Raw genomic sequence first — 27,999 nt, forward strand, 5'->3', positions numbered from 1 at the left:
ATCTTCATTGACTACAAAAAAAATCTAATAAAGAAGTCATGAGAGGGGAAATCAGTGGCAAAAAGTTTCGGCTAAAAGGTGCAACGTCAGCTATGTAAGCTATAAAAGCAGGTTTATAGCAAAACTGGAAGCAGTAAAATAAAAATTTTTAGGTCTATCAGCATTGATGTTTATTTAATCTTTCTTGATTATTAAAATAAAAAATAAATGAAAATCTTATTTTATATTTTTATGGCAAAAAAAGAGAATGAAAACACGCGGAAGCAATAAAGCAATAAATAAACTTTATTTGTGTGTTTAAAATTTCTTCGTCTTCACAAACAGAACAAGAGGAAATTCATACAATATGTATATAGAGCATTCTCCCCTTCCATATTGTAAGTATTAGCGGGTGCCTGTCGCCCTTGGGTGCGTGGGTGCCCAGCTAGCGGAGCCGGTGTGCCGTCGCTGAATCAGAATGGGGCTGCAGGACAGTCTGTTTCAGCTCCGAGCCGCTCACCCTCCGCCGAGCCCGCGACACCCACGCAGGCTGACCGGCCTCCGTCTACAACAATATATTGTAACAAGTACCTCATATCATATGCACACGGCAAATAGTACACTTATGGACCCAACACCACTTCAGTTTGCGCACAAACCGAGTTGGTGTGCTTTATTATTGCGACGATATATTTTTCTTTATCTTTTTTGCAACACCGGCAACTCAAAAGAAGAGTTTTTTTTTCTCTAATCATAACAATTTTCTTATTTTCGCCCATTTTATTCAATTATCTCGCTTCGCTACCTCCAACGTACGAGAAGAATGGAGCCAAGGGACGCTTACTTTTTTTCTCTCCTGGCATCTGCTTTTGCTGTACTCAAGGCGCGAGAGCAATTTGCCCGAGGACGTTTGAGATTGCTTGCTGGGCAATTACGCTGAAACTGCACAAGTTTTTACTCTATACCTACGCCGACGCACAGATTCAAAAACTGGATACATATTTGTCTTGCGTCTCCCTGGTTCTCCGCTCTTCTCCAAAATTTATCAATATAATTTCAATATCTTTGGTCAGGTTTTCCGTGAGGCCTCCTCTGACTGATATTTTGCGCACCAATCAGAGGACGTCGTTCACATTTTCGTCCCTCACAACTCTACGAGTCACTTTCAACACGAATGTATACTAATTGCTAGTTAATTATTACAAAAAATTAGGAGATGCGAGTAACATCAAAGTGTATGTTTTTCTCTCGTCTAAAAGTTTTGGCCGCTTTTTATATTATATCAATATATCAAGTAAGCTGTTTCATCATACATGATTCAATGAGACATTTAATGTGGGCAAAGGCCGATCGAGTGCGTCGGGTTGCGGAAGCTGGAAATTTTGAGCACACTTTCCTTGTAGAGTAGTGAAATGAGAGAGCTGAAAAACGTCGGCGGATCAATATGAATATATGTATGAGTTTTCAATGCATTTCCAGCAAATACCCTGAATTAACGACCCCAGCCGCTCTCTCTGGTCCTTTCGGCCCATTTATATATGCTTTATGAATGGATCACACGGCGAAGCGCCAGTGAAAGAAAATTATTATTTTTGCAGATCAAAAACGAATGTAAAACGAGACTCTTATTAATGAAAAAATTCCAAAAAAGTAGAAGAAAAAATTGAGCGTTTTGTTTGCTATTAGAAACTCTCTCTTACAATCAGTGATTGTTTTTTTCCATACAATGTAGTCCTAATTTTTTTGAGTTGCCTCACAGAGGGGATGATTAAGTATATGTGTGTGTAATCGATCGGAGCCGACCACCCCAAACAAATCTGCCGCTCCGTTTGCTCGGCGCGCAGCTACTTACTTAAAAAACACATCACAAAGAGGAAAATTATGCGCATAATATCTTTGACAACCGTACCTGCCGTTTTGTGGCAGAGAGGCTACATGTATTCTGAAAGAGCTGCGCTATACACTGTTCCCTGCACACGTATGAAGCACATTAAGGCGGAAGGGCCGAGCCCAATGCACTCTCACATTGTTTTGATAGGTCTATTTTAAATAAAGTCGACCCTTCGCCTTGCTTGACAACAGCCCGGCCACCGAAAGTCGATTTCGGGCAGAATCGACGACGGCTATTTTAGGCGGTTACGTCGATTCCACGCAGAAAAAGAGCGTAGTTAGGTGGCCGGGCCACTCCGTACTTTGCGACGAACGATTTTTTCTTTAAACTTTAGAGCTGGTGTAAGAAAATATTTGCCTTTGAAACATATTTTGCGCGTCCAACAGAAGAGTGTCATTTCCGTCATTCTCTCGCAGAAGCTCGTATATCACGTTTTTTTACATGTTCAGCAGGGCGGTTGAAAAGTTGGCCCAAAACCTTCTTTTTCTTGATTTTTTCCTCCTTTCACTCCAAGGTACGAAGACTCAGTAAGGGTTGAGCGCGTCATTAAGTGCCGCTGATGCACAGTTTTTTGAACGCTTTTCGGAACTCGGGATTGAAGATGGTGTAGATGACCGGGTTGACGAACGAGTTCATGTAGCCGAGCCAGGTGGTGACGATGAAGGCGGCCACCCCCGGCTGGCAGGTGGCGCCCAGCTTGGTGCACATGGCGTCCATGATGTTGCACGTGAAAAACGGCACCCAGCACACCAGGAACACCCCTGCGAACACAGGCCATTTCTTTATGGAGCAGTAAAAATGAGGTTGTAAACTAATTAGGGGCCAGTTTTTGAAGTTCGTGACCTAAATTAGAGAGCTCGGGTGCTGTGGGACTGCTGCGGAGAGAGAGCGCAAGCACGCCTTAATAATGGTGGCAGTCGTAAAGTTCCCTCTCAGATAGAAAGACCGCCGGCTTCCAAAGATCAAATCTCGAGTTAAAGGAAATTGGCCACGAACAGCCGCTGAAAAGCTTTTTATCGAGTTTTGCTTGATTAAATGCGAACAGCAACAAACTGGACGTGCGTTGGTTTCCTGCTAAATTGGGTTTGCTAAAGAAGTTTTTCGGTAAATTTACTTTCGATCCAGGGGCTGATAACTTTCATGAAATTAAATTCCATTTACTTCAGGCCCAAAGTTGTCGAGAATTTTTTTCGATAATTTTATTTTAAGTAATCGAATAAGAAATCCCACAGGAATAATGAGAGAAAAGCTCTGGGAAACTTTGCTGAAAGTCAATTAAGGAAGCGGCAATATGGAATTCAAAGTTTGCCCCAAAAGTTTTACAAATTCTATAAAATATTTTACTTTTGGATAAAGAAAATGTTTTAAAAGGAAACTGCTTATTGGAGATTGCCTCGTACTGTACATCTTAATCCACTCTCCGACTAAAATCGATAAAATACATTTTCTCAGTTCAATTCATCACGTAATTCAATTCCTTCCAGCTCAGTTCATGACAGACTGACATGGAACAACGTGCGGCAGCGACTAAAATTTCATTCCCACGTATACACAAGCAATCCATGTTTAATAAGTTTATTTTTAGAGAGAAGAAAAAAGAGATGTTAAAAAAAGCGGCTCACCTAACACGATGGCGAGAGTTTTCGTGGCTTTGCGCTCCTTTTTAGCGGTTGACTTTTCGCGTTTCTTTTTACTGGCCTTGTTGACCTTGTAAATGGTGAACCTGCTGCCGGTGGACTTGCGATCCTTCTTGGTGTCGGCGCCCACGGTGGCAGCTGACACGGCGGCCACCGTGCCCACCGTTATCACCGCCAACCCAGACGTAGCGCACGGCCCTGGGGTTGGCACTGGCATTGCCATACTGCGCGAGTGACCCGCCGTCGATTTGAAGCTGCCGTTTCTCCGCGAACCCTAAAAATTTCACAAAACACAAGCATTGGCACCATTTCTAATAAAAATAATTTGAATTGGAAATTATTTTAACATAAAAATTCAAATTAATACAAATTTGACTGAATTTTTAGCTCATTATATATTTTTTTTCTTCTCAAATTCTTGTTGTTACGTCGAATAAACTGTTAAATAGACACCTAGCTTATGACGCATCTCATGATGCAAATTACGGACTGAATCATTCAACAAATTGCAAGGAAGCGGCGCCTGAAATAGTCATTCGATTGCTGCGCGCTAGACTCTAATTAGGCCCAAAATGAAATATTCAACAAGTCTGGCCGTTTAATAATTTAGGGTTTCGCTTTGTATTAAATTTGAAAGCGACAACCCGAGCTTTACCGGCGCGTCAATTATGAACGAGCCCCAACAGACGTAATTGTTATTTAATTTTCTTGTACTCCCCGTCAGTCAACAGTGCTGTTGAAAGAGAGTGCAATGCAGTGTACTTACTTTTGCGCGCGGACTGCCCGCCGGACTGCCCGCTGGCTGGACGCAGGCAGGCTCCTCGATGTGGGACGCCGCGTACCCGGAATCGTTGTTGCCGTTGGCATCGCGCAGTTTTGCTGGCAAAGGGTTCCTGCGAAAATTATTGCATTTTGTCCTAGAATTAGAGCAAACCAAGAATATATGTATAATGAAATTTCGTCAAATTTTTATTGAAGTAGACTAAAATGGTGCCTGAAGCGATAAATTAATTTTAATAAAAATTGTGCTAGTTCAGCTAGTTGTAGATCTTTTGAAATCATTTCAATTTCAGTTTAAAAAAAAGATAATTATGACAACTTTACCAAAAAGGGTATAAAATTTATCATAAATAGGGTATATCCGCAAAAACTCATTTAAAGATGTTCCCCCTTTTCGTGAAGTTAAGCAAACAGAAAATTTTAATTTGATTCAAATAAGCTGCTGTATACTCGGTGTTCAAGCAGAAAATTGGAGCCCCATGCATCCATGCCATCCCCCCTCGGAAATAAGGGAACCTCTTGTTGGTATGTTAGGCACAAAGTTTTGATTACAAGTATCGATTTCCCGATCACCTCTGGCCAAAGTTAATGGTCCTTGTGTTTGTTTGTGTCGTTACAGAATCAAATTAGATACAGCCGAGTGTCGTAAAAAGTGCAGTAACTCGACCTCGGCCACGCACAAAAAGGCGCGGTATTTTCTTTTTATCAGCAGCTTTTTCTTGTAAAAACGAAGCTTATTGTGCGCAAAAACTCAAGTGTTTTTGACACAAGCTTAGCAAAAAAACGTGAGTCGATCTATTTTGCCTCCCGTGGACATTTGTGGAGTGGTGTAGTGATAGCTGTGTGCGCAGAATACCAAACACAAAACACCCTTGCAAGGAGGGTGTGTGTGCGGGTATCAGAATCCATTTACATAAGGCAGCGCGCCAGAAAGCTTTTAGGACATGGGAAACAAGTTTCGTCTCGGAACACGGATTACCCCGGCAACATATACACACTCTGCATAATAGAAATGATATACGCAGGCAAAAATATGAATGCACACACACGTACCTGGCCGCTTCCTCCTCGACCACAGTGGCCAGGATGAATTCAATGGATTTGTCGTTGGCGATGACGTGGCAGTCGTCGATCGACTGCTCGTTCTCCTGCTCGTCGTCCTTCTCGTCCTCGTCCTCGTCCTGACAATTACACGGAAAATTGAGCACAAGACAAAACAACAGATCGACTAAGGACAAATTATTAGACTAAACAGATTTTTTTACTTTAGCTGACGATAGAACATCAAGAAAAACTTCAATTTTTAAAATTTTTAATAAGAAAACGGAAACGAAGAAAGTGTAAAAATAACATTCATCGATTTTGAGATGGAGAAAATTTGCGTTTACTTTTTAACAAAAAAAGTTCTTATCTGCAACAGTTTTTTTTCCCACATAAATTGATTAGTTTCCAGAAGAAGAAATTTAAAGTTCTGTTGGCCATGAAAGTGAAGAACTGGGGCTTTTTCGTCGTTGTGAAAAATTGTTTTTTCTTTTCTTTAAAAACAAGACGACTCTCGGTCGGAAACCCTATTTCAAGAGCAAGAAAAATAAAAAATTAATCAGCAAATTGAAAAACCAGATTTTTTTAACAAATTCAGAATCTTAAAACTAACAAATTCAATTATACAACCTATTTTGACCTATTTCATAAGCAAATGCCCTGCTCTCTGACTATAAGAATGAGCTAGCTAAAGAGAGATTGATTAATAGTTTTAAGATACTGAATATTTTTGTTAAAAAATGTGATTTTTCAATTTGCTTTTATTTTTTGTATTTTTCTTGCTCATGAAATCGCGTGAAATAGGGTCGCAAACTGGTAGAGCACTCTTGTTTTTGAATAAAAACAGTTTTTTACAGCGAGAAAAAAGTCCAAGTTCATCACTCGTATGATCATCTTCTCAAGTGTCAATTTCTTCAAACAAAATTCTTGAAATTCTGTTGACCAAATTATATTCTCGTTTTTCAAAATTTTAAACTATTTTAACGAGATATTATTTATCCAATTTATTTATGATGTGGGTAAAATATTGTTTATCTGATTTGCAGGAAGGGCCTAAATATGGTAAAACTTTAACAATTCAATATTGTATTTTATTTTATAATTCTTAAACTAGCTATTTTTTTTAGGATGAAATTCGAGGCAAAGTGAGAAATTAAAAATTGAAGTTTTATTAATATGTGTCTAAGACATAGAAGTATGTTATTGGAGGAAAGGGACAGGAGTGATGAAATTATTTTTATAGTAGACGAGGATTGCATGCACAGCGGCAGGTGCAAACGACAGCAGCGTTTTAATCCCTTCTTGTCAATTTCGTTCATTATTTAGTTATCTGAAGAGAAAGAGGAGTGCACGGAGATGTGAAGACACAGCTAGAGCGAGGTGAAGTGCACCTGAGATCCGCTGCCGGTGTTTGTCGGCTTGTCCTCGTCTAGGGTGAGTGAGGTGGTCGAGGGCAGCGGCAAGGCCGCACTTACCCCTGCGCCGACGAGGGCCGTCTCAGCCAGTCGGCGCGTCTGGGCCAAGTTCTCGATCACGGCGCCGGGCATGCTGTCGGCCAGGTTGGACCTGCGGGCAGCTCGCTGCTTCTGGGCCCTCTTCCGCAACGCCTGCAACACACACAGATTGTTTTTGCATGTTTTATTTTTGCGGCGGCGGCAACTCATTTCGCTCATTCCGCGCCGACTGCCCGCGGATAAAGTTTTGTCCGCAGGGGGTATGGCGTGCATTCAACTTTTCAGTTGAAATGTCAAAGGCCAGTCGACTGGAAATTAATTCAGATATTTGGTGGATTCGGAACGCAGTTGCTGGCTTAACCGCAGCTTACGAAGTATTGATCTGTCTGTTTATTTGCAATCATAAAACAATACCGTGCAATATGCCCGTATTAAATATTATTATATGTGTTTTGACATTTATTTGCATGTTTTAGGTTCAAATGAAATATCTTTGATGTTCCGTAAAAGAATATATGATAATTTATCTAGCTTTGATATTATAAAATTTAATAAAAATTTCTTTAGATTGATGTGCGCTCCAACTAACCTGGTTTGAAATACTTAAAATACGATGAATTTTTTTTATTTTTATTATATTGAAGGTTATAACTATGCTGTGGAGATTATAATTTATGAACTTCTAACTTTGATTGATAAATTAACCTCTTTTAAATAAACAAAAAACCATCAGTATTTAATTATCTTAAATGTGTCTTATTTTGAACAAAAATACACTCATACTTGTTTTAATCAGTTTAAATTAGCCTTGAAAACTGAAAGTCACCAAAAGTTATCTCTTTATCTTTACAAAAAGTCCCAGATTTTTAAAAGCTTTTAATAAAAAAAGCATAAGTTTTTTAATACAAAAGAGCCTGGAGATATTACAACGAATACTCAATAATTAATTGTCAAATTCATTCGTGGAGCACCGTGAGCGATGAAAACACCATAATATTATCTTTGAATATGTTTGCCGTGGCGAACTCGATTCTAGACAAGTGTTTGTTTAATTTGCTAATTGACTTGTTAGCGGCGAGCACTGCTTTTTCTCTCAACATGCAGCCCTCTCTCTTCGTGCCATTCAAGCAAATCACATCCACGTTCGTACTACGGAAGGAAACTCGTAACAAGCAGAACGCCATGTAAAATTAAGATGGATGGATTTCACTAATAGTGGGAAAAGTTCTTCCGTGACTTACTTAATGGTGTGTTGGAAATGAAAGGCCCTTATACGTGTACATTATAATGATACACGGGCTCTATTCAATTCAATCCGATATAGCCTTGACGGTAAAACTGACATAATGAAATATAGGGCTGAATCAACCGCACCACGTCCCGTGCATATAATCATATTTCAGATTGATCCGATTAATTTCGCCCACGGTTTATTTTTGACGGACAACTTCATGTACTATGGATGTGTAACTGAATTTCGCTCTGGCGTGTGTTGTGTTTCGTCTCGTTTCATTCAATTCCTGTTTAGCGTGCAAACATCAACACTTAGACGGCATTTGCATAATGGCTGCAAAAACTAGTTAACACGGTCAGCACGGTAATTAACCACCAGCCGTCTGGTGTGCTTAGTGGTGATCAGCCACTTCAAACGAACGGCCGACGGACCCTTGCTCCTTGTTTCGAACAGAGAGCGATGCAAAAATCGGACCGGACCATCTGCTCGCTACACCCAATTTGCGCGCCCAACAAAAAAGGTACTGCTACGTTGGCTAATAAGCTGGCGACTCGTGAAGGCTGTGGCCGCACCGCGGCTAACCCCGCCGACACACTGCGTATATATATGGAGAAAAAACCCCCGTCCAACCTACGACTAATGCTGCAGTGCAGATTGGGGGCGAACGCCGCTTCAAAGTACATAATAACTCGGATGCTTTATTTGATCTCTTTCGAATCCCATGAAGTGCTTGCGCAATCATAGAGGTCGCATATGTGTGCCGGGGCTTTTTGCTCCGCGCTCACGTGCTGATATATATATTTCGCCACATTTTTCGCTGAGACTTTTATATGATTTTTGTGACCCTTTTATCGGACGGCCGGGGAAAAAGAGCGAGGGCCTGATTTGATTTGACGTTCGCAGCAGGCAAAAAAAGATTGCGAATGAAAGCTAGTCTCTCTGTCTGTCTGCCTGCATGTGGAGCTCATAATTCTCCACAGCATGCGTATTTACTATGCACGGGTGATTGAGTTCGCTCATTTTATTGCTTTTCAGCGAGAGCGTGCTAGCGAGAAGAGAGGGGGCTGTTTCGAACGATCAATGCCGACCCATCTTTGTCGGCTTTGTTTTTGATCATGCCGGTGCTGCTGTGGCACAGAGAGCGGAGCTTCGAAAGGGTTCAGGGGGTACTGAAAAGCGCAGCCAAGCGAGCAAAGCGAGCGATCATATATTGTAGCAAACAAAGGGTACATTTTACGAGTCTTTTGCCGCGATACTTCATAAGAACGAGCAGCAAAGAAGCGAAAATAAAAAGAGTGGAAGAAAGTGGAGTGGCTGAGATTGATTTTATTGCGTCGAGCTGGCAATTTTAGTGCCAATAAATATCGCGGATCCGCAAAATATCGAGCCTACAAGGGACAAGTGGACGGCTGGTGGGCGGCGATGAACGTCCCCTCGCTCACTCTATCTGCTCTCAATTAAACCGAGCGAGCTTTTGCCGGCCTTCACCGCTCTCTCTGCAGCTAGAAATGACAAAAGCGTTTGTTTGTTCCACACTAGCTGTGCGCGTGGTTAAATCGAACGTGTGGAGAGAGCGGCCAGATCTTCGCACCCTCCCGCCCGCAAATTCGCTTAATATCTCACTCTGGGCTGGCGCGGACGTTGACATATGTGGTCACACTCACCAGCAGAGTGGTTAGCTCTCGCCCGTTTTTGTCCCTACCTTAAAAATGTTGTAGTATAGGAAGACCATTATGATGCACGGGATGTAGAAGGAGCTGAGCGACGAGTATATGATGAAGTCGCTGTTGTAGAAGACGCACAGGTCCGGCAGTCGGTCGGGCGTGTTGTTCAGTCCGAGCACGATGGGCGACCCAATGGCCGCTGAAATCACCCACACCAGCCCGATGGTCAGCCACACGCGTCGCTCGTTCTTGTGTTTGGCGTATTTGATCGGCTGAGTGACTGCTATGTACCTGCAAAAGCGACACGCCAACTCAAATTAATCTTTCAACGCAGAGCTTCCGAAAGTTAGCGGCTACTAACAAACGCACAAAGTTTCGCACCGTATATATGTACGAGCGACCGGGTGGCAAAGATTGGATCGTGAATTTTTTAATAAAAGCCCGAGCGAAAGAGAGAAAGAGAACTGGGACAGGGGGAAAGCTTCTCTGACGTTAGTACACATTAATTGCGAAATTTAATAAGTCGGACGGGTCCTTTGTGAGGATGTGTGGTCTTTATTGAAAAAATGCCGCGTTTTATTAAAAGTGTGGGGATGAATTACGCAGAGATTTTTTGCGCGCGCCAAAGTGGCCCTGCGACGCGCACCTACCTCCACGGTCGGCTGGGCTGCCCGAAAGTTTTCTGCTTTTATCAAACGGATGCCAGGGAGAGAAACGAGGCTTTTACGTCAATCCATTTTTTGCGTGCCGCGTGTGTGTGTATCTCTCAAATCCCCTGTCCCATCTAGAACTTTTTCATGCTGTGGAGAGAAAGAAGAGAAAGAGGCAAATACCTTTTCTGCCGAGAGAACCAAATCCGCGCGATTGAAGAAGGAAATTCTGCGGAGGGTTGGGCCATTCAAACGCGTTTACATCGCGCACACATGCACACGCGGCGCAAATGTTTGAATACTAATTATGACGTTTATTGTGTCGTTCCACGCGCGCGTGTGTGTAATGCAATGTTGTTGGTAAACGCACACAGTTCCGAGCACATTACCCGACACAAAAGACGAACTCGTCGGAAGTGTGTATCAAATTAATCTTTGTGTCCACCCCGTTCTATGTTGTTGTTGCCGGGATGAAAGCAAAACTTGTGCGTGTAGGTACGTACCTGTCTATGCTAATGGACACCAAGTTGAAAATGGACGAAGTGCTGCACGTGACGTCCATTGCGATGTACAAGTCGCACACGAACGTAGGCAGGCCCCAAGTCCCATTCACCTGTCAACACAAAAATGCGATTTCAGCACAAAAGAAAGGAAGAAAGGGAGAGAGCGGGTAGGGAAAGAGGACCATTTAAAAACGTCAGCCGACGTGGTCAGCGTGAAAAATTGTTGCTTGTAAGCGTTTTTCATTTGCCTTTTACCAGAAAAAAAAGGAGCGCGAGCGCCGCGGCACGCTTGAAAAAACACGGACAAAACGCGCGCGGGACAAATCTTCGTTCGTTATACACGATACAAATGCGCCGCGTAAATAAAGCGAGGGTATATAGTCGCTTTTCATTTTTTGCACGGTTGCGAGTATTTTTCTGTGGAGCCAGTTTTTTTAAATGGGGTCCCGCTTTTTGCTGTTCGTCAGCGGTTCTCGAGCAGAAAAAAAGAGCTGCTAATTGTTTTAATAAAGTTTGTGTGACAATGTAAATCTCTTGTTAACAAGGGTGAATATTTTTTATTTTCACATAGGTTTTAAATAAACAGTAATTAATTAATTGTTTTTAGCCGTTTATAGTACTCCTTATATTAGAAAATCAATTTACAAGTCTCGAAATACGCTGGGAAAGGCTCACAAGTATCTGAATTATTATTATGATTATGATTTATTCCTCTTGGTCAATAAAAATGTTTTTGTGTTAACAAAAATTTATTCAAATTACTTAATTCTGTTTGCTGCTAGATTTAAACGCAAAAAAATATCAAGAGAATTCTAATTCTTTCACCGTTGATGTAGCACTCTAAGAGAAATTTATGCTTTAATTGGAAAGAATTATGAAAAGAAATACTTTTTCTTACATTACAGTTTGTTTGGCAATGTAAATTGCGTTTATTTTGTTTGAAGGGCTAATTTTTTTTACATATAACTTACATAAATGTGTTCAAGATATGCATTAATAATTAATTTTTTTTCTCCCTACATTTAAGCTTCAATTTACAATTCTTGAAATAAACTGATAAATTTTTAAAAGTTTTTGACAGTGTTTTTTTGTTTTTCAAAATACATACATTTATGTTTGTTGCGCTAGAGTTTAACGCAGAAATGATATCAAGGGTTGAATATAACTCTGTTAACGTTGACGTAGCGCTCAAAGAGAAGTTTATCCTTTGAAAAGAAATAATGAAAAATAAAATTAAAAATAAAATTCTTTTTAATGAGAGTTCACTCCATTCACGGCATTCACAATTTTCACATTTTTGTTAAGCCAGTGGTGCGTGCGTTATTAAATTTGCCTACCTCGCAAATGGACAAAGGCTGCAAAAACAAGACCACAAATCTCTCGCTTACCTGCAAAGTGGCACGCAAACAAACTCTTAATTTTTTTAAATCGGCCAAAAAAGACCTGCATCGTGCGGTGACGCACAATTTTAATTCCGCGGAGACTCGGGCAGCTCATCATAAAGCGACCCGGAGAAAATGAATAAAAAAAAGAGTGCGCTGCCAGAATAATTTCATTTTTGTATAAACGAGGCAGCGGGACGCTAATTTTAAGTCATACTAACAAGCATAGGCCGCCGCGAGCAAAAAGGTTGAATTTCCTCTCGTAAAATTTTACACTGCGCATCCGTCTGTCTCTGCCCGGTGGAAATTCGAGGTGACGCACGACATAAAAGCAGCGAGCACAAATGCTGCTCTCTCTCGCTCGCTCGCAAAAATTTTCATGAGATCTCTTGTTGCACGACGTCAATTGCTCCGAGATGCGCACAGCCGGCACACAGGGTGCGGCCCTCTTCGCCGGGGGCGAGTGGGTGGGTGGTGCGCGCCCCCTCGCCGATTCGAGATGTCCTACTCGGGCCCTGACGTCGCAGCTGCTGCACTTTTCTCCGCATCACCGACCACACCGCCCGTGAGCCGAACTTAACGACGATGAATGTGCTCCACTCGAGGTGTCGGTCGGTCCGACCCGGCCTGTATTGAGTGGGCAACTTTTCAAGAAACGCACAGCGAGGGTCGTTGGGCGGAAAAACTGCTGCTCTTGGCGCGGGCCTGCGACTTGATTTGCCGACTGCCGCTATTAATGGACTCGTTCATAACCGAATTTACGGCCTCTGGGCCGTGATACACTCTCAAAACGTCGCCAAGGTGGATTTCAGCGGAAAAAGTTTGCCGACGCTCGTTTGAATAATTAATGGGCAGGCGCAGTTAAAGGTGTAAAAGCTGGAGCCACTTTTCTCTTTTGCTTCTCTCTCTCGCTTCAACGTGATTGAAAGATTGAGTGGTTGATTAAGATGGGGCTGTTAAGACTTTACGACCGGAGTTGCTAATTTAATTTAGTCATTATAAGTGGCCACTGATGAACGCTTGTGTAAAGTAGTAATAATAATAATTTATGCATGGGTTTTTTAAACTCGTGAAAGGCAAACTTTAATTTTAAGCGTGCGTGTTATATGCATGCACGATAAGTCTGCCACAAGCTTCTTTTAATATATTTAAGTAAAATTACCATAAAGCTCAAGATAATTGCAAAGGAAAAATGTCACTAAGTAAATTGAATTATAAAGATTTTAATCAATAAAGAAATGAAATTTTTACCTTTTTTTTATTTGAGGTGTTTTATAAATTAATTTTAGGCGAGCTCAATTTCATTTTCTTTTTTACTCGAAATAAAATAAATGCTCTGAGCCAGAATATAAATTGCAATGAAGCCATCATCTCCAAACAAAGTTGCCCTTGCAGTCCTTGCACGCTAATAAAATCTCAATTCTGCAAACTTGCCCCATCTCTTTTAGCTCGACAGACATTTGAAAGTCCGAGGCGGCTGAAATTTAGGGATCTAATTTCCTTCTCTGAATAAAACTAAAAGTAGCAAGGAAACGGGTCGTTGTTCCACTCCAGCGTATTTTCAAATTAAGAATTCCAGCGGGAAAGTGTGTGTGTTCTCTTTGTAAATGAGAGTGGAGGGCGACAAACGCGCTTCGAGTGCGCGCGAGAGAGCGTCGCGCAGACTCATTAAAAATTGCTGCGTATTTCTCTAAGTAGTCGTTTAGGCAACTCGTCCAATTAGGATTTCAACGTTTAGCCAATTGGCGCTCGCGTATCAGACAGTGAAATATATATAGCAATTAGCAAGTTTGAACACCCCAGACGAGCATCAAAGTTTAAACAACAATATTTGCCTTGAATGCCCATCCGCCGCTGCGGATAAGGCCGAATTTCCACGGGTCTGATAATATGGAAGTGGGTGTCGAATCTCATAAAGGTGTCTTCAGGGATGCAACCGTCGGGTTGAAGATGCAGTGGGGACTTTGGGATTTGCGACCGGCGAACGTGCAGGCCGGGCCCTGCTGTGCGCTGGTGAGCCGCAGCTCGGCCACATTAGCGGACTTTTCGGCCTCTACTTCTTTCCTCTGATTAAATTTGGGACAATTGAGACCGGCAGGAAGCCACCCTTTATTATACTTGGTGACTTCTGACTTACGACATTAGCGCCGCAGAGCGAAAACGCACCCTTAAAGCGGATGCGAACAAAGCTACTGACCAGACAAAGGGATTAACCAGCTTGAAAATTTCTGAAATCTCCGCCTTTTCGCTGACAAATTTGGAAATTAATTTCAGCTTATTATTTGTAATTTTTTTTAATTTCTATTTCATGATCATTAAAATTATTCTATTATTACTTTTGATTATTCTACTCAAGATGGTTAGCAAAAAAAAAAAAAATGAAATTAAAAATAAGTATTTTGTAAGCAGACTCATTATTTTTTTTTACATTTTTCAGGCAAAAATACACATTTAAAGAGTATTTTAAATGTTAAGATTAAACACAACTTTGATATCATGTACTGTATTAAAAGCTAATTTGTTTATTCTATTCAACCGACCATAAAATTTATTTATCAGAATTAGATAATTTTTCTGAAATGTTCCTTTAATTAATTAATGGACTTGTGTTTTGTCTGAATTTCGAACCGCGATACACAACAGATCAACTCCCATAAGGTGTTATTTTTAGCTTTTACCACTTGCTGTGTTTTCCGTTTCACATGGTAATAATTTTCTTTGGAAACGTGTATTATTATTATTTATTCTTCTCGGTCAATACAAAAATTTAAATTGGAACAATTGTACAATAAAATTGTATGTTTATTTAGTTATTACCTTGCTGTTTCGTCCCATTACTGTTCAAAGAAACATTCCAACAAAAATTACTTTGACTTTCATGCTACACACGACTGACGGCTTTGTCAGCAGCTATATCAATAATTTCTACCTCGCCACATGTTATACAGCTCACCTATCTCTCTGTTTATTTTTGTTCAAGAAGCCCTTTTATCTCGGTATACTGTGAGAATCGCCCGGTCGGCTGCCAGCTGATGGAACAATTAAATTAACAGCTCCATCTCTTAGAAGGACTTTCATCTTTATAAGAAAAATATTATACTCAATTTGTAATCCAAAATAATACAAAAAAAATGTATATATGTATGAAGAAAGAAACCGCAGGGGGAAATCGTAAATCCTAATATCTCTCTTGTTCCCGAAAGCGGCGAGGTTAGACCCCTCCTTGTTCTTTTCAGCTCGGATCCACTTTAAGTACGGACTGTCAGGTATTTTTTGATTATCTCGCTGTTACTGCGCTCTTCTCGTGAAAACGGCGGCAGCCAACCACAGCTATTTAATACTTTTTTTTCTGTTAACGTCGCTCGTAAAGCACAGATTAAATATACGTAATAAAAAGGCAGCTTGCTCTGGCAGAAAAGAGAGAGAGAACGGGAAGCGCAGCCGGCTTTCATTATTTTCTCTTCTCGGATGACCATATTTCCAAATCTCAGGCGAGCTCTTTTCATGCTACACTCGTGTATATCTGGCAGGAAGCACGCGCGCGGCCCGCCGGAGTTTAATTCACTCGTGCGAAACAATAGTCGTAAAATATGATTAGACAGTATAATGCCTTGGGTGTGCGTACCGGTCGGCGGCTCCTCTCTCGCCTCCTCCGCCAGTGCCAATTGTTGCCCGCGCGTATATAGTGCTATGTGCATCTGGCATATCGACCCGCGAAAGGGCACGTGATCGAGTATTCAGTGCGCGCGCGTGAGCACCACACACACACATACATACGGGGCCCACTTTCAATTTTAGATAACTCACGCCTGAGCTCTAACTTTATTTTTTTCTGTTTTTCCTCCTTTTTATGTCTGTGTCAACGTGAGAGCAGCACTGCATTTATGACTGTGATGACTACTTTGAGGCAGCATTCCTTTGCCGACGGCCACACGCACCGAATTTTTAAATTGCGCCAAAGTTTCCTTCAGCCCGTTTCTACTTTTGTGCGCGACCAAATGAAATTTTGCATGTGAAAAAGCGCTCATGAAAAATAAATTTACTTTTCGCAGCTCTCCGCCGGCTCTGGCGTGATTATTCATATTTCTCTTTCACACGCCACCTCTGAAGCACATATATTATGCAGATGTTTGAGTTTTCCCCTAATGCGACATCAGGTAATTGTGAGCGCGAGCGAGCAGAGTGGCGGCGGCGGGCGCGCCGTGCTCCGCTGTGTGCCGCCGCCGTGCTCTCCCTCGCCCTCTCGCTCGCTCTGTGCTCGCAGGGAAGATCAAAGATGGTCCATTGCAATAAAAACCAGCGTCTGCAACAACCGACTCAAAGCAGCCGAGCTTTCTTTTTATTTCCCACACATTCTTTCTTGTGCCAACTAACGCTTTTTTCGGCTTTTCACACTCGCGAGTCAATATTTAAACAGCGCCGCCGTTTTAAAATAGTTATGTACTCGCGGTACACACAGAGAGACGCGGAATGAGGGCGAATCGTTTTATCGCTCACTCTCTGATTAAAAACGATTCGACTTAATTAGCGCGTTCCTCCTTCGGATGCAGATTATAAGAGGACGGTTGTTTTCAGCGGCGCATTTATTCGCAGATTAAATTTCATAAAATAACAGGGGTGGTTTTGTTATCATCATGAATCCATTACGACGCGGCGCGCTAGTGGGGCGGGCGTGCAGAGCAGTTGAAGCGGCCAGTAATATTCTCTCTCGCGAGCGCAGATAATAACTCGTTCGGATACAGAATATTTAAAGAGCTGCTTGCCGCAGTTTCCGAGCTATCCATGAACGGGCATTATTTTCACCCCCAATTTGCTCGGCGGATATGAAAAATTATGTATGCCTTTCCGAAAATTACATCGCATAAATTCTCGACGCCCGACAGCCACGAAATGATACGCTTTACTTTTACGAGAGGCGAAAAATTTTCTTCATTTTTTTTTTGGACCAGGAGGGTCGTGAGCGCGATCTAATTTAAAATTTAAACTCTCCAGCAATCAATATAATGCGCCCAGCAGCCTTGACCTCTGCCCCTTTGCCGACGGTGGTGGTCAGAAAAAGCCTTGCTCTCGGCGAAGCCTTTGAAGCGAGGCGATTCTCGAAAAGGGTTAGAGGTTTGCAGCTGCTCTCTATCGGGACATGAAGAGAAAGGTGCTGCCTGCGTCGATTGGGGGATTTCGATAAGGCCGTCCGCAAAGTTGGCTCGATTGTTGCTTTCAAGTGTGTTATGTGTTTGTATTGGGACGCCTCGGTTGGTTTGTGCTCTCCCTCTATAGCTGTGATTTAATCCGCATTCCCCACGTTCTCTTCCACCCCGCTGTGAGTTGTGAATGTGCCAATGTTGGTCGTTGCGTGACCATTGAGGAAGCCGCCCGTGCCGGTCGGCGAAGCACGCGTGATTGCGGCGGCAGGCGGCGCTTAAAAAATATAGCGTGAGTTCTTCTCACTGGGCATCAGAGAGAGTAAACCGACCGGCCACTCGCCTCAAAAGGTGTCGAGGGGCCTTTTCGGTTTGCTTAAGTGGGCAACAGTGTCCGATGTCACGCACCTTTCGCGTTTTTTCAATAGTGGTCGTTTCGGGGAATTCGTTTACTACGTGCCGAGGCGAGGGCGAGCAGGGCCGGTCGCTTACCCGCTTTATTCCCTGCAGCATCGAGCTTTTGGGCTAAAACTGTAATTGTAATTTGTTTTGAGAAGCTTCCTAGAAAGCGCTTAAAAGTTGTTTTGGCCCGGCAGGCATTTGTGTAATTATTATGGGTTACCCAGTCAAACTTTAGGGTGTTTTTAAACATAAAAAGCAACGATAAAAAGACGAAAATGGGAAAAGTTTGAAAAGTACACAAAATTTTGTAACAGATTCCTTCTGAAACCAAAGGAAAAACCACACTTTCAAATTATCTCGGCTTTTGTCTGACTTTTCTTCTCTACAAATAATCAAATTATAAAGTATTCGGAAAACGTATTTACAATTGTTCTCGTCTTTTAAGTGAGCAAACAAAACTTAATCTTTCCTCTTCGAGTAAGGTTTAAACGTTTCCCCGCTGTAGACTGTGGGGTAATTAAATTTATTAGTGTGTAAAAGCTGTGCGTGCTTCGTTTAATAAAATCTTGGAGCTAACGGTCTGAATTTCCGAAACAACGATGCATCCCCCACTTCAAAGTTTAAAATTTGCAAGCTCGCATTATATTGTCTGCAAAGTCATCTCCCGCTCGCTGAGCATGAAACGAAGCAACAGCTTAAAGCATCATGCAGCGGGCAAAGCCAAGTTAGGCAAACATCTCGTCACGCGTGTTGCGAGTGTTGCATAACTTTGAAAATCCCATGCGAGTGCGTTGATGGTTGCCGCTTTCATGCTGTCTAGCGGGTGGACTTCTGAGGGGAACGTCAAAAGGCATTTCAGGGCCTCAAATGACACCGATCGGCTGCGAAACTTTTGTTATAACACCGCCGAGCAAAGTGAGTGCGCGTCGAGCGAGTGTTCTCGCAGTTGATGCGAGCCTGCCAATTCCAATGAAGAGAGAGAGAAAGAGGCCCTGTGTGCATGAATACTCTCTGGGGTGAGAAATTCAAACAAGATCGTCGAAGTTCCGCCGCGGCCAGATCAAACGGGCGACAGGTTGCCACTCAATGGCTGGGGAGTTTTAACACCAATTGTCCGTGTGTTGCCACTGAAAAGGCCTCTTTGCAAACTTTCAATCGGATCATTCAGTGAGCGCCGTTTGTACAGATTGAGAAGTGTCGGTCGCATTCAGCTCGCTGCTGCTCCACTTATGCGGGCTTAACAGGAGGATCATGCTGGTGCTATACGCGCCGAAATTGGATTTCGGCCGCTCGGATAAGGCAGAAAAGCTTACGCTTGCCAAAGACGACGACACAGCAGACGTTGAGGTTATCGGAACCTGCGACCTTGGCGCCAAGCCAGTGTGATTCCCTTCAGCTGTGTGAGACATTCAGCAACGCCTCGCTCGCCCTTGATTTAGGGCCCCGACGGGGCACTTCCCAAGATCGTCCGGGACTAATTTGGCGGGTAATAAGTTTCCAAAGAAGCCATCCTTGCTCTTCTCCTGCGCCGGACCGTCGTTTTCTTAGGATTTGCGTGCACGTTCGGAGAATGTGGAGATGAATTTTGTGGGATTTCCTTGACGCTTGCGTGCCGGTTTCGAAATCTAAGATCATGTTTCGCAATTTAATTATTAGCGTGAAGTCTTGGGAAATTTCCCTTTGCTCAAATATTCTCTGTGGCAGACATTTAATTACGTTTTTCGTCGCACGCGATCGAAGAAAACGGTGTTGTAATTTTGAGCTTTTGGGTGGAAAGTTTGGAAATATGCTTAAAAGAACAGCACCAATTAGCATATAAGAATGAAAATCTTAAGTAATAATCTGCAGCAAGACTATATTAGTTCATATTCAAATTATTTTAAATATTAAATTGCTAATTATTTTTGTTATTATTTAATTAATTAGTGTATTGTCCACTTTTTTCAGCAATTTATTTTATATGCTTTTAAAAGTTTTGTAACTTTTTCTCATCACTTTATTGATGAGTAGGCTTCATTCGAAACTTAAATAAACAAATTACAAATTTTTTGTATCAACTGAGAACAATAAATAATAGTAATAATTAAATAAAGAGAAATTAGTTCATTGTCAATATTGTATCCTTGTTGACATAAGACAAAAATAGGAGGCTAAAGATACACATTGCATCCTCTTATTTCGTTTGTTTTCTTAATAAACACAAACAAAAAGCACTAAAAACTGCCGAGCAAAATTCTCTAAATATGACACCAAGAGATTCAGATTAATCAGCGTCTATCATTTTCCCAATGGCGAAATTTTGTTTGTCATTCCAGGGCCGGACAGCTTAATCCGCAAACACTTGGCCGTAGCAACTTTCAGAGCTTCCCTTGTTAGTCTTTGTTGAGCTCTTTTGATGCAGCCGAGCGAAATGTATTTTTATTAACAATAACCCTTTCTTATTCATCTCCGTCTCCTTTTCTTATGGCAAACTACGCCTCTCTCTTCAGCGTCAACTATATTTATTTCTTTGTATTATTATCGCTGAAGAAGCCCAGCAGTAGTTCTTAACATTTGATTGACTCAAAGCGAAATAAGGAAAAGGCGACGGGAGAAAAAAATAAAATTTCCCTCCGCCAAAAGCGTTTTTAATGATCTTCCCGGATCTTCCAGCAACAGTCTCGAGAACAAACTAGCCCAATCGTGCGGCTCTTTTTGAAGTACTCGGATCAATCCCCTCGGGTAAAAGAGACAGAAGAAGACAATATTATATTCTTCTGTGGCTTCTCCTTTTTCATTCAGAGATAAAGAACTAACTGGGCGGAGGGCGAAAAGCGATATGCTTAAGGGAGCAACTCACCAGGACGTAGACGGCGAAAGGCATGACCACGACGGCCACCAGCAAGTCGGCGAGCGCCAGGCTGACAATGAAGTAGTTGGTCACGGTCTGCAAGGTGCGTTCCCGCCGCACGGCCAAGATCACGAGCACGTTGCCAAACAGCGTGAACACGGGGAACAGCACCAGCAGCAACGCCCAGTAGTTTTTCTCCGGAGGGACGCCGCCCATCGAGAGCCCCGTGTCCGACGCATTGCCCAGCGTCGCGTTCCCGAGCGTCCCGTTGGTGCAGTCGGTCTCGTTCAGCCACAGCTGCTGGGTCGCGTTCGATGTCCACAGGCCCACGGCCATGATGTTGTTGGTCATTTCCAGGCGGCGGAACTCGCCGCGCAATTACATCTTGTCTCCAAATCTGGAAAAAATGAGGTTTGGGAAATGATGAAAGAATTGTGATTTTTATTAATTTAGCTTTGTGCATAACCATGCATTAAATATAGTTGAAATTTGGAATTTTTAAATGATAAACCAAGTCAACCGAGGCTCACTGCGGCGGACGGAGTCTTTTTTATCTTAGAAGTTTTAGCAAAATTCTTGCTAGTGGTGGTGCCGTTTTGCCCAACAATACTTTTTTTTAAAAAATTGTTTTCAGCAATTCAATGTATTATGTATTTGTAACAATGTGAAAAAATAAACAACAATAATAAAAAGGTAAGGATTAAAATTTAAAAATATCTCTGCCTAAACTTAAAATACAAAGTATGAACTTGCTGAAAATTAGCTGTTTAAGCTTTAATTAACTTCAACCAAATAATGAAAAAGAAAAAGAAAAAAATAGATAAATTTGCAATCTTTAATCATGTAAAAGAATTTTGTATTTTTTCCCAATATTATTGAATGGTAACAGTTTCCCTGTTGCAAAATTTGTGATAAGTGATAAGAACAAAAACTTAGTCAACTGAGGCTCGCTGCGGCGGATGGGGTCTTTTTGATCTCGGAAGTTTTAGCAAAATTCTTGCTAGTGGTGGTGCCATGTAACCAATAATTCCTTTTTTTTAAAATAAATTACTTCCAACAATTTAATGTAAACAATGTATTTGTCACAATGTGGACAAATAAACAACAATAATGATTTTAATCTTTCTAGCTTTGACTTGTTTTTTATATTAAAATCATTTAACTTAACTTTACGTTTTGAAATTTTCATCAGAAAAAAGGCATTTGTGTTTAGGGACCTTTTAGATTTTCATTGCTGGTCTTCTCCCACCTCTGCATTTTTCTAATGTTTTCCATGATGATTTTTTTTTAATTGAAAATACTGAGATTCAAAATCAAACCTTTTTAAACGGATTATTTTTAGTTTCTAAGATTTAAGCTATTTGAATTTTCTAGTAATTTTTTTTATGAATCTTTTCCCTCACTACTTATTTTAAAACAAATATCCTTTTAAAGCCCAAGAGTTTCAATCTATCTTACTTTAATAGCTGCACGCCTTTTCCTGGTGTTTGGTTTTTGAGGATAATTAATTTAATATTCTACACTCTGAGATAACATTTACAAAATAGCCTTTCTGTGAGCGGCTTCAAACGCACCCTTGAAGAGCGCACGCACTCGCCAAGGTAAGTTTTAATGAAAATTTCGGCGTTGACCTTTGGCATAAGGCTTCCAGCTGAAAAGATTGCGCGTAAAGCCGACTTGAAAGACCCCCGTTGTGCCCCAAGGAAATCTTCAAAAGTCTCTTTTGAACCTGCCCAAAAGCCTTGAATCACAACCACATTTTGCGTTTTGAGGTGAGTTTGCGTTGCTCCTTTGTCTCAGCAACTCGCGCCCGTGTTTGCGAGACGAGACTGAAAATGACGATCGTTGCATTTGAGTTGAAATCCACCGAGAGCGAATCTTGTATGAGCCGCAAATCCACACGCATTTCGCGGCAGCTGCGAGAAAGGAAAGAAAGCCCGACGGGCGGCCCCTTTTTTACTCTCGTTCGCCCTCCTTTGTGAGGTCAATCAACAACGGCACACTTAACCGGCAGACGTGGAATTCCATCATCTTGAAAGGATCAGTTCGAATGAAAACTGACAATGCCGAGCTGTGATTTATTAGTGCGTCCGAAAGCGAGAGATATACAAGTTTTTGCCCATCGCATCTCTCTACTCGCGCGTCCGCCCCGAAACTTTCCGCAATCGACCACGGTTCTCGGATCGCGTGACACTTGGGCTGATCCGCCGTGTCCTTCCCCCATTCATTTTCGCAGGTGCATTGTTTCGGCGCGTCACCTGTTTCCCTCGGGAACGTGTCAAAAACTTTATGAATGAGCCCGTTCGCCGCGGGGGAGCGAATCAGACAGCTACTGTCCCCCTGATCTGCACCGCGCGCGCTAACCAAAAGTGCCGAGTCAAAAGTCAACTTTGATCGTGGGCGAGCCGAGACGCAGCTGCAACCCTCGCAGCGGACGTGTTCGTTTGTCCACAGCTCTTCCTTCCTTCGTCAACATTACGAACCACTTGCGGATTCGAAAGAGTCAACACAAACACAACACGGACGCGGTTTGCATTCCAAATTGCAGGCGCGCCTCAAACTCTTTCGATTTATGGCCACAATTTTTACATCCCCTTTTTCCGAAACGGACGCCCCATATCGGTATACGGTGAGTTGTTCCAGCGGGGAGTTGTTCCATATAAAACGGAGAGTTATTCCAGCCAATCACAAAAGAAAGTAGTTGTTCCAAAGCTATATTTAGGCGTTGCAGGTAAATTTTTGATACAATTAATATCTAATTTAATTAATTAATTAAAGTTATTTTTTTAACTCTGAGATGATCGTGAGTCTTAAAAGTCACGTGATTAAAAAATATGGATTTGGAAATCTAAAGTAATAAAAGAAAAACATCAAACATCAATAAATAAATATGAAAATTCTCAAACTTTGTAAAATTAGTTGTAATAAAAATGTTTGAACAGCAGCCATTAAAAAATTTAAAAAGCATTTAAATAATTTAATATCATGTACAATATATTATAAAAAAAAAATAATAATCTCTGTAACGTTTTGACTGCAGTCTCTAATTTCATGAAATATTAGAGCAGCTACAATGTTAAATAATTATTATTTTAGCGTTTCAAGTTTTTGTACGAGGTTTACTATTTACTATACAGTAGATTAAATTTGATCAGAATTGTTTTTTTTCAATTTTTTTCGTAATTTACCTTTTTAAAAAAGCGAAATTTTTTACTACAATTTCCTAACTACGTTGATTTTTAAGAATTTTTAGAATTTCATGGTTAAATTGTTGTTCGTTTTACATCATAAAGTTATTTCATGAAAAAGTTCAACTTTATTCATGGTGCTCGTTACATGAAATTATTATTTTGCAAAATGTCCTTGTTTTGATGAAGCCGGAAGAACCGGTACAATATGCCCAGGTTCTTTTACTTATTGGCATGCATATATAATTATTCCCGCCTGGAACAACTCACCGTTTTTCTTCGGAACAACTCCCCGCCGGAACAAATCACCTAAAACCTATCTGATGGCACGGTAGCCGCGGGCGAGGGCCTCCCGACAGGTGGATCGACGTGCCCCGAGAGGACTATTGCTGCCGGAAAAGCTCGATTTCAGCATACACGAGGAAAAAGCGACTGCTCCTCGGTAAACAGGAGAAATTCTAACGGAAATAAAGGAAAGGGGTGCGCAGCGAGAGCAGATAGGCAGTCGCGAGTGCATGAAAAGTACCGTATCCGCAAATGTATAAAATATCCAGTCGAGCAGGAGGAAATTCCTCTGAGCAAATGCCCCTGGGTGTAATACGGTAGCAATAATTTCGACTCTTGTTCCCAAGTCGACACTTCTTTTTATCGCCAACCTCAACATTCGTCGAGGCGACGGAGCCGAGAGACGGTGTGTTTATTTTGTGTTTATTATTAACAGCCGTGTTTTAGTCCAATTCATTGAAATTGTATGAGCCATTCTCGGGAGCGGCGTCATTAAATATTAATCGCACCCGCGCCGAGATGCGATTTTATTTCTCCGTTTAAGAGGCCGCCCTGTCGAAATGAACTTCTCTCGCTTTCTCCCATCTACCCTCGTTCGTGCGTTTGTTTACCACCGTTTGCAAGTTTTACGACCGCGTAGAGTATCTCAATTTTGTACGTGTTTATACAATTGGCAGCTGATGTTCCAGCCAGCATTTTTCTAGCACGCGCGGCAGCTGAGAAAATTACTGATCTTCTCATGCAAATTCCTGCGGCACTTCCTGCTGATAATTTGAATTCTCATACATTTCAAGTGACGTCCTGATGATTTCGCACTTTCAGCGAGTTTTATATGCGCAGCCTTTCACACTTCTAAAAAAAATAAACTTTCATCTCTGCAAAGCAAGAGGGCTCTTTCAAAGTTCCGGCTCGCAGGCCTTTCATAGAGAGAATGCACGCTCCACATTGCGATTAAAAATCAATTAGGGCGATGTATAACTTTGTGCAGAGCAGAGACATTTTACAAATTTAATCCAAGCGCAATCCATCACATTTTAATTAAATTTCATCCACCTGCACTCCCATCTCGCGTGTATTAAAAATTCATGCAAAGAGCGTTAAAAATAAGCCTTCCGGCGGAAAGCAAAGTTCCCGCGAGACAGGCGGAATGAAGTGCAGCAGTGCAAAGAGGTGTATCGTGCAGAGAAATAAATAAATCAATCTTACCTAGCAGAGAGGAATTAAAAAGATCCCCAGAGGTCTCCGGAGAGGCAGTCAGAGTTGTGTCAAGGAAGAGTAAGAGAGAAGAGAGAGAGAGAGAGATGCGGCTCGGGAAGGTGAGCGTGCAACTGGATCGACCGACGGTCGGAACGCAACAGTGTGGCATCTACGGGAGCCTCCGTTCGCAGAAATTAAGGGCGCCGGCGCCACCGACCAATCCAAACTACCCCTGGCGGCGCAATGAAACAGGCGAGCACACGCCCCGACCGAACCAAAACCCTACTAATCGAATCCTTAGCTCTTTTGACCATTATTTGATTGCGGCCTTTTTTGCTTCAGTGCGCGAAATCTGAAGCCCACATCTTGCGTGCTCACGTCCGTCTGATTAGCCACCGACTTTCCTTATTAATCGATTTCGCCTGCGATTTTCCTGCTGATGCGTCGCTCCCTCTATATAATCGCAGAAAGGAAATTTGCTTATCAACGAATCGCATTTGAACGGCAACGAAAGCCGAGCCGGATATTTTAATTTCCAAAGTAGATTCCGCAATTTCCCCAATCGACGTTGACGGCGGCAAAATTCTATAACGCTGACACCGGACTCGACCTGCAAATTTGTAAAGAAAAGTTTCAAATGTCTCCAGCTCACGTTTCTCCTCCTTCTTCGGTATTCCGCGGCTAACGTGAAAAATAATGCGAGCGCATATCCAATTTTCTCTTTTTTCTCTTTTCGCCCTTTCAATTTGCGACTTCGCACAGATCCACGCGCGTACGTGAGTAAATATTGTTCTCGGCACGCAGCGACTATATGCAACCCGCATCGTTCTTGCTCCAATTCCCTCACTCAGACAGTCAACGTGCTGCGAATTGCCTGGAAGTGAATAGAATTTTATTTCGCTGCTCGGCCGCAGAGCAGTTTGATTCTCGCGAGGAACTGAAACCGCAGGAGAGAGGAAAAGAAGATAAAAATATAAAATTTAATCTTCCAGCACGGAATTATGCAAAATTTTCCACAATTTGCTTTTCTCTCTCTCTCTCTCTTGGATCGAAAGTCGGAAATGAGTTCTTTTGTCAAGGGAAGATTTCCAATATACTTTCCCCCTTTTTTTTCTTTTCAATGCACCGTCAAATAAGCTTCTTTCTGTAAACTGGAAAAACATCTATCTATTATCGAACGAAAGGATTCTGACTGATTGTCGATCCGCGCAGATAAAATCTATTTATACGGCCAGTCTTCCATTCAGATATTACGTACTGTACATCTAATAGGAAATCAATGCGCATCAGCGGCGCATCACAAAGCGTTCAGAGTCATCGGGCGCTCTCGATACGGATGAGCAAATGTCATACATTCGAGGTGGAATCAGGCACACATATCTGCCGGAAAATCTGCCGGATTATTTCAAAACCGCGCTTTTGACTCGAATTCCTCTTCCGCAACCACCGCTTCTTTTCAACCGAAAAAGCTCAAGCACTTTCATATCTTTTTGTGCTATGAATAAATCAGTAACGCCGAGTCACTTCCCAATGCTTTGGAAAAATGCGTACATGTCGAAACTGCTTCATTAACAAGATTCAAAGGCACATACTTAGCACGTCTGGAGCGCATAATTGAAGGATTATTACGGCGCGTGAGAGCCTAGAGAGCGAGCGGCGGCGACGCGGCCAAGTGCCTTTAATCCGCAACGTATACCTTGAGAACACATACGTTTAGCACATATATAGCTGCGAATCGCTAACCCGCCCTGTTCTAACTTTAAAGCATTCCTTTTGTCGGATCTTATAGCTCGTTGGGGCGGTTAAGTGTGGGCCACACGCGCGCCACCGCCGACAATTAACAGTGAAATACTGAATGTTGTCGAGGGAACAAAAGGGCCGGTGTAAATTTGTCGCGCTTCGCTAATGGCAGCTAACGAGCTGCGTTCAAATAAATTACCATTTTCAGATTAATTTAATCCATAAACAAAACATTCAAATTAGTTTGATTTTTTTATATTTATCCTGTTAGTTTTTCAAGAGATGCTTAACTGCCGTCTCAATTTTTTATCGCTTGTTTATAGCAGCAGCTTTAACGGCAACTGTGGCTTCACGTGAAATAAAATCCCGCAACTTGGAGCTCAAGTTTTAACCGCCTCTAATCAGTATTTATCGCTCAGAGTGTGCATACCATGCTCAGATTCACAACATGACACAACTTAACCGCTAAATCTGAAATTCAAATGGTCGAGAAACTCGGTCACAGCTAGTTCACGATTTAATTAGAGACAAATTTAATTGTTGGAAAGTTTGCAAAGTTAATTCAGTTGAAGTTCCCTGTCCTGCAATTGAATGACAGGTTATGGGGGGAAAGCAACCAAGCTTTGTTCGATTTTACGTATTTGTGTTTGAACTTTGAACAGAGAAAATTTAACGCAAAGGCATGCAAATTTTATACACTACAATGCTATCGCCACACCCTGTGAGGCTTTAATCAATGGATGCGACCGACTCGAAGCGCGGCCATCAGTGGCGCCACCGATTCTGTGAAATTCGCCCCGCTTTTCGCAACTCGGCGCCGCTTCTCTCGCTAACCATGAGCCACATGCATACCGAAAGGCAGCTGGAAAAAGAGTTTAACTTTGCGACTGGAGCGGGTGACAGTCTTGAGTGGTTTCCAAACTAACTTTTACAACGGTCGTTTACGTCTCATCTGCATCTAAAGTGCGTCGAACAAACTTCAAAATGTATACAGTCAACTTTCC

General features: G+C 42.0%; 1 protein-coding gene across 4 annotated transcripts; it reads right to left on the reverse strand.

Moving 5' to 3' along the window:
- Positions 1-267: 267 nt before the first annotated feature.
- On the reverse strand, positions 268-27,999 carry LOC132201176 (dopamine D2-like receptor). Of its 4 annotated transcripts, none has more exons than XM_059627131.1 (9): positions 27,922-27,999; positions 20,595-20,982; positions 10,834-10,943; positions 9,719-9,971; positions 6,804-6,935; positions 5,341-5,468; positions 4,274-4,400; positions 3,493-3,781; positions 268-2,631 (listed from the first exon to the last, which is right to left on the reverse strand). In XM_059627131.1, the coding sequence occupies exons 2-9, from the start codon at positions 20,934-20,936 to the stop codon at positions 2,417-2,419; spliced, it is 1,596 nt and encodes a 531-aa protein (XP_059483114.1). In that variant the 5' UTR covers positions 20,937-20,982; positions 27,922-27,999; the 3' UTR covers positions 268-2,416. The 4 variants fall into 4 exon arrangements, with proteins under 4 accessions (XP_059483114.1, XP_059483111.1, XP_059483113.1 ...); XM_059627128.1 differs by having other exon boundaries at positions 6,720-6,935; XM_059627130.1 differs by lacking the exon at positions 27,922-27,999 and adding an exon at positions 26,848-26,953 and having other exon boundaries at positions 6,720-6,935.

The sequence above is a fragment of the Neocloeon triangulifer genome, unplaced genomic scaffold (assembly GCF_031216515.1).
Source record: "Neocloeon triangulifer isolate White Clay Creek 2 clone unplaced genomic scaffold, ASM3121651v1 ptg000014l, whole genome shotgun sequence".
NCBI classification, from domain to species: Eukaryota; Metazoa; Arthropoda; class Insecta; order Ephemeroptera; family Baetidae; genus Neocloeon; species Neocloeon triangulifer.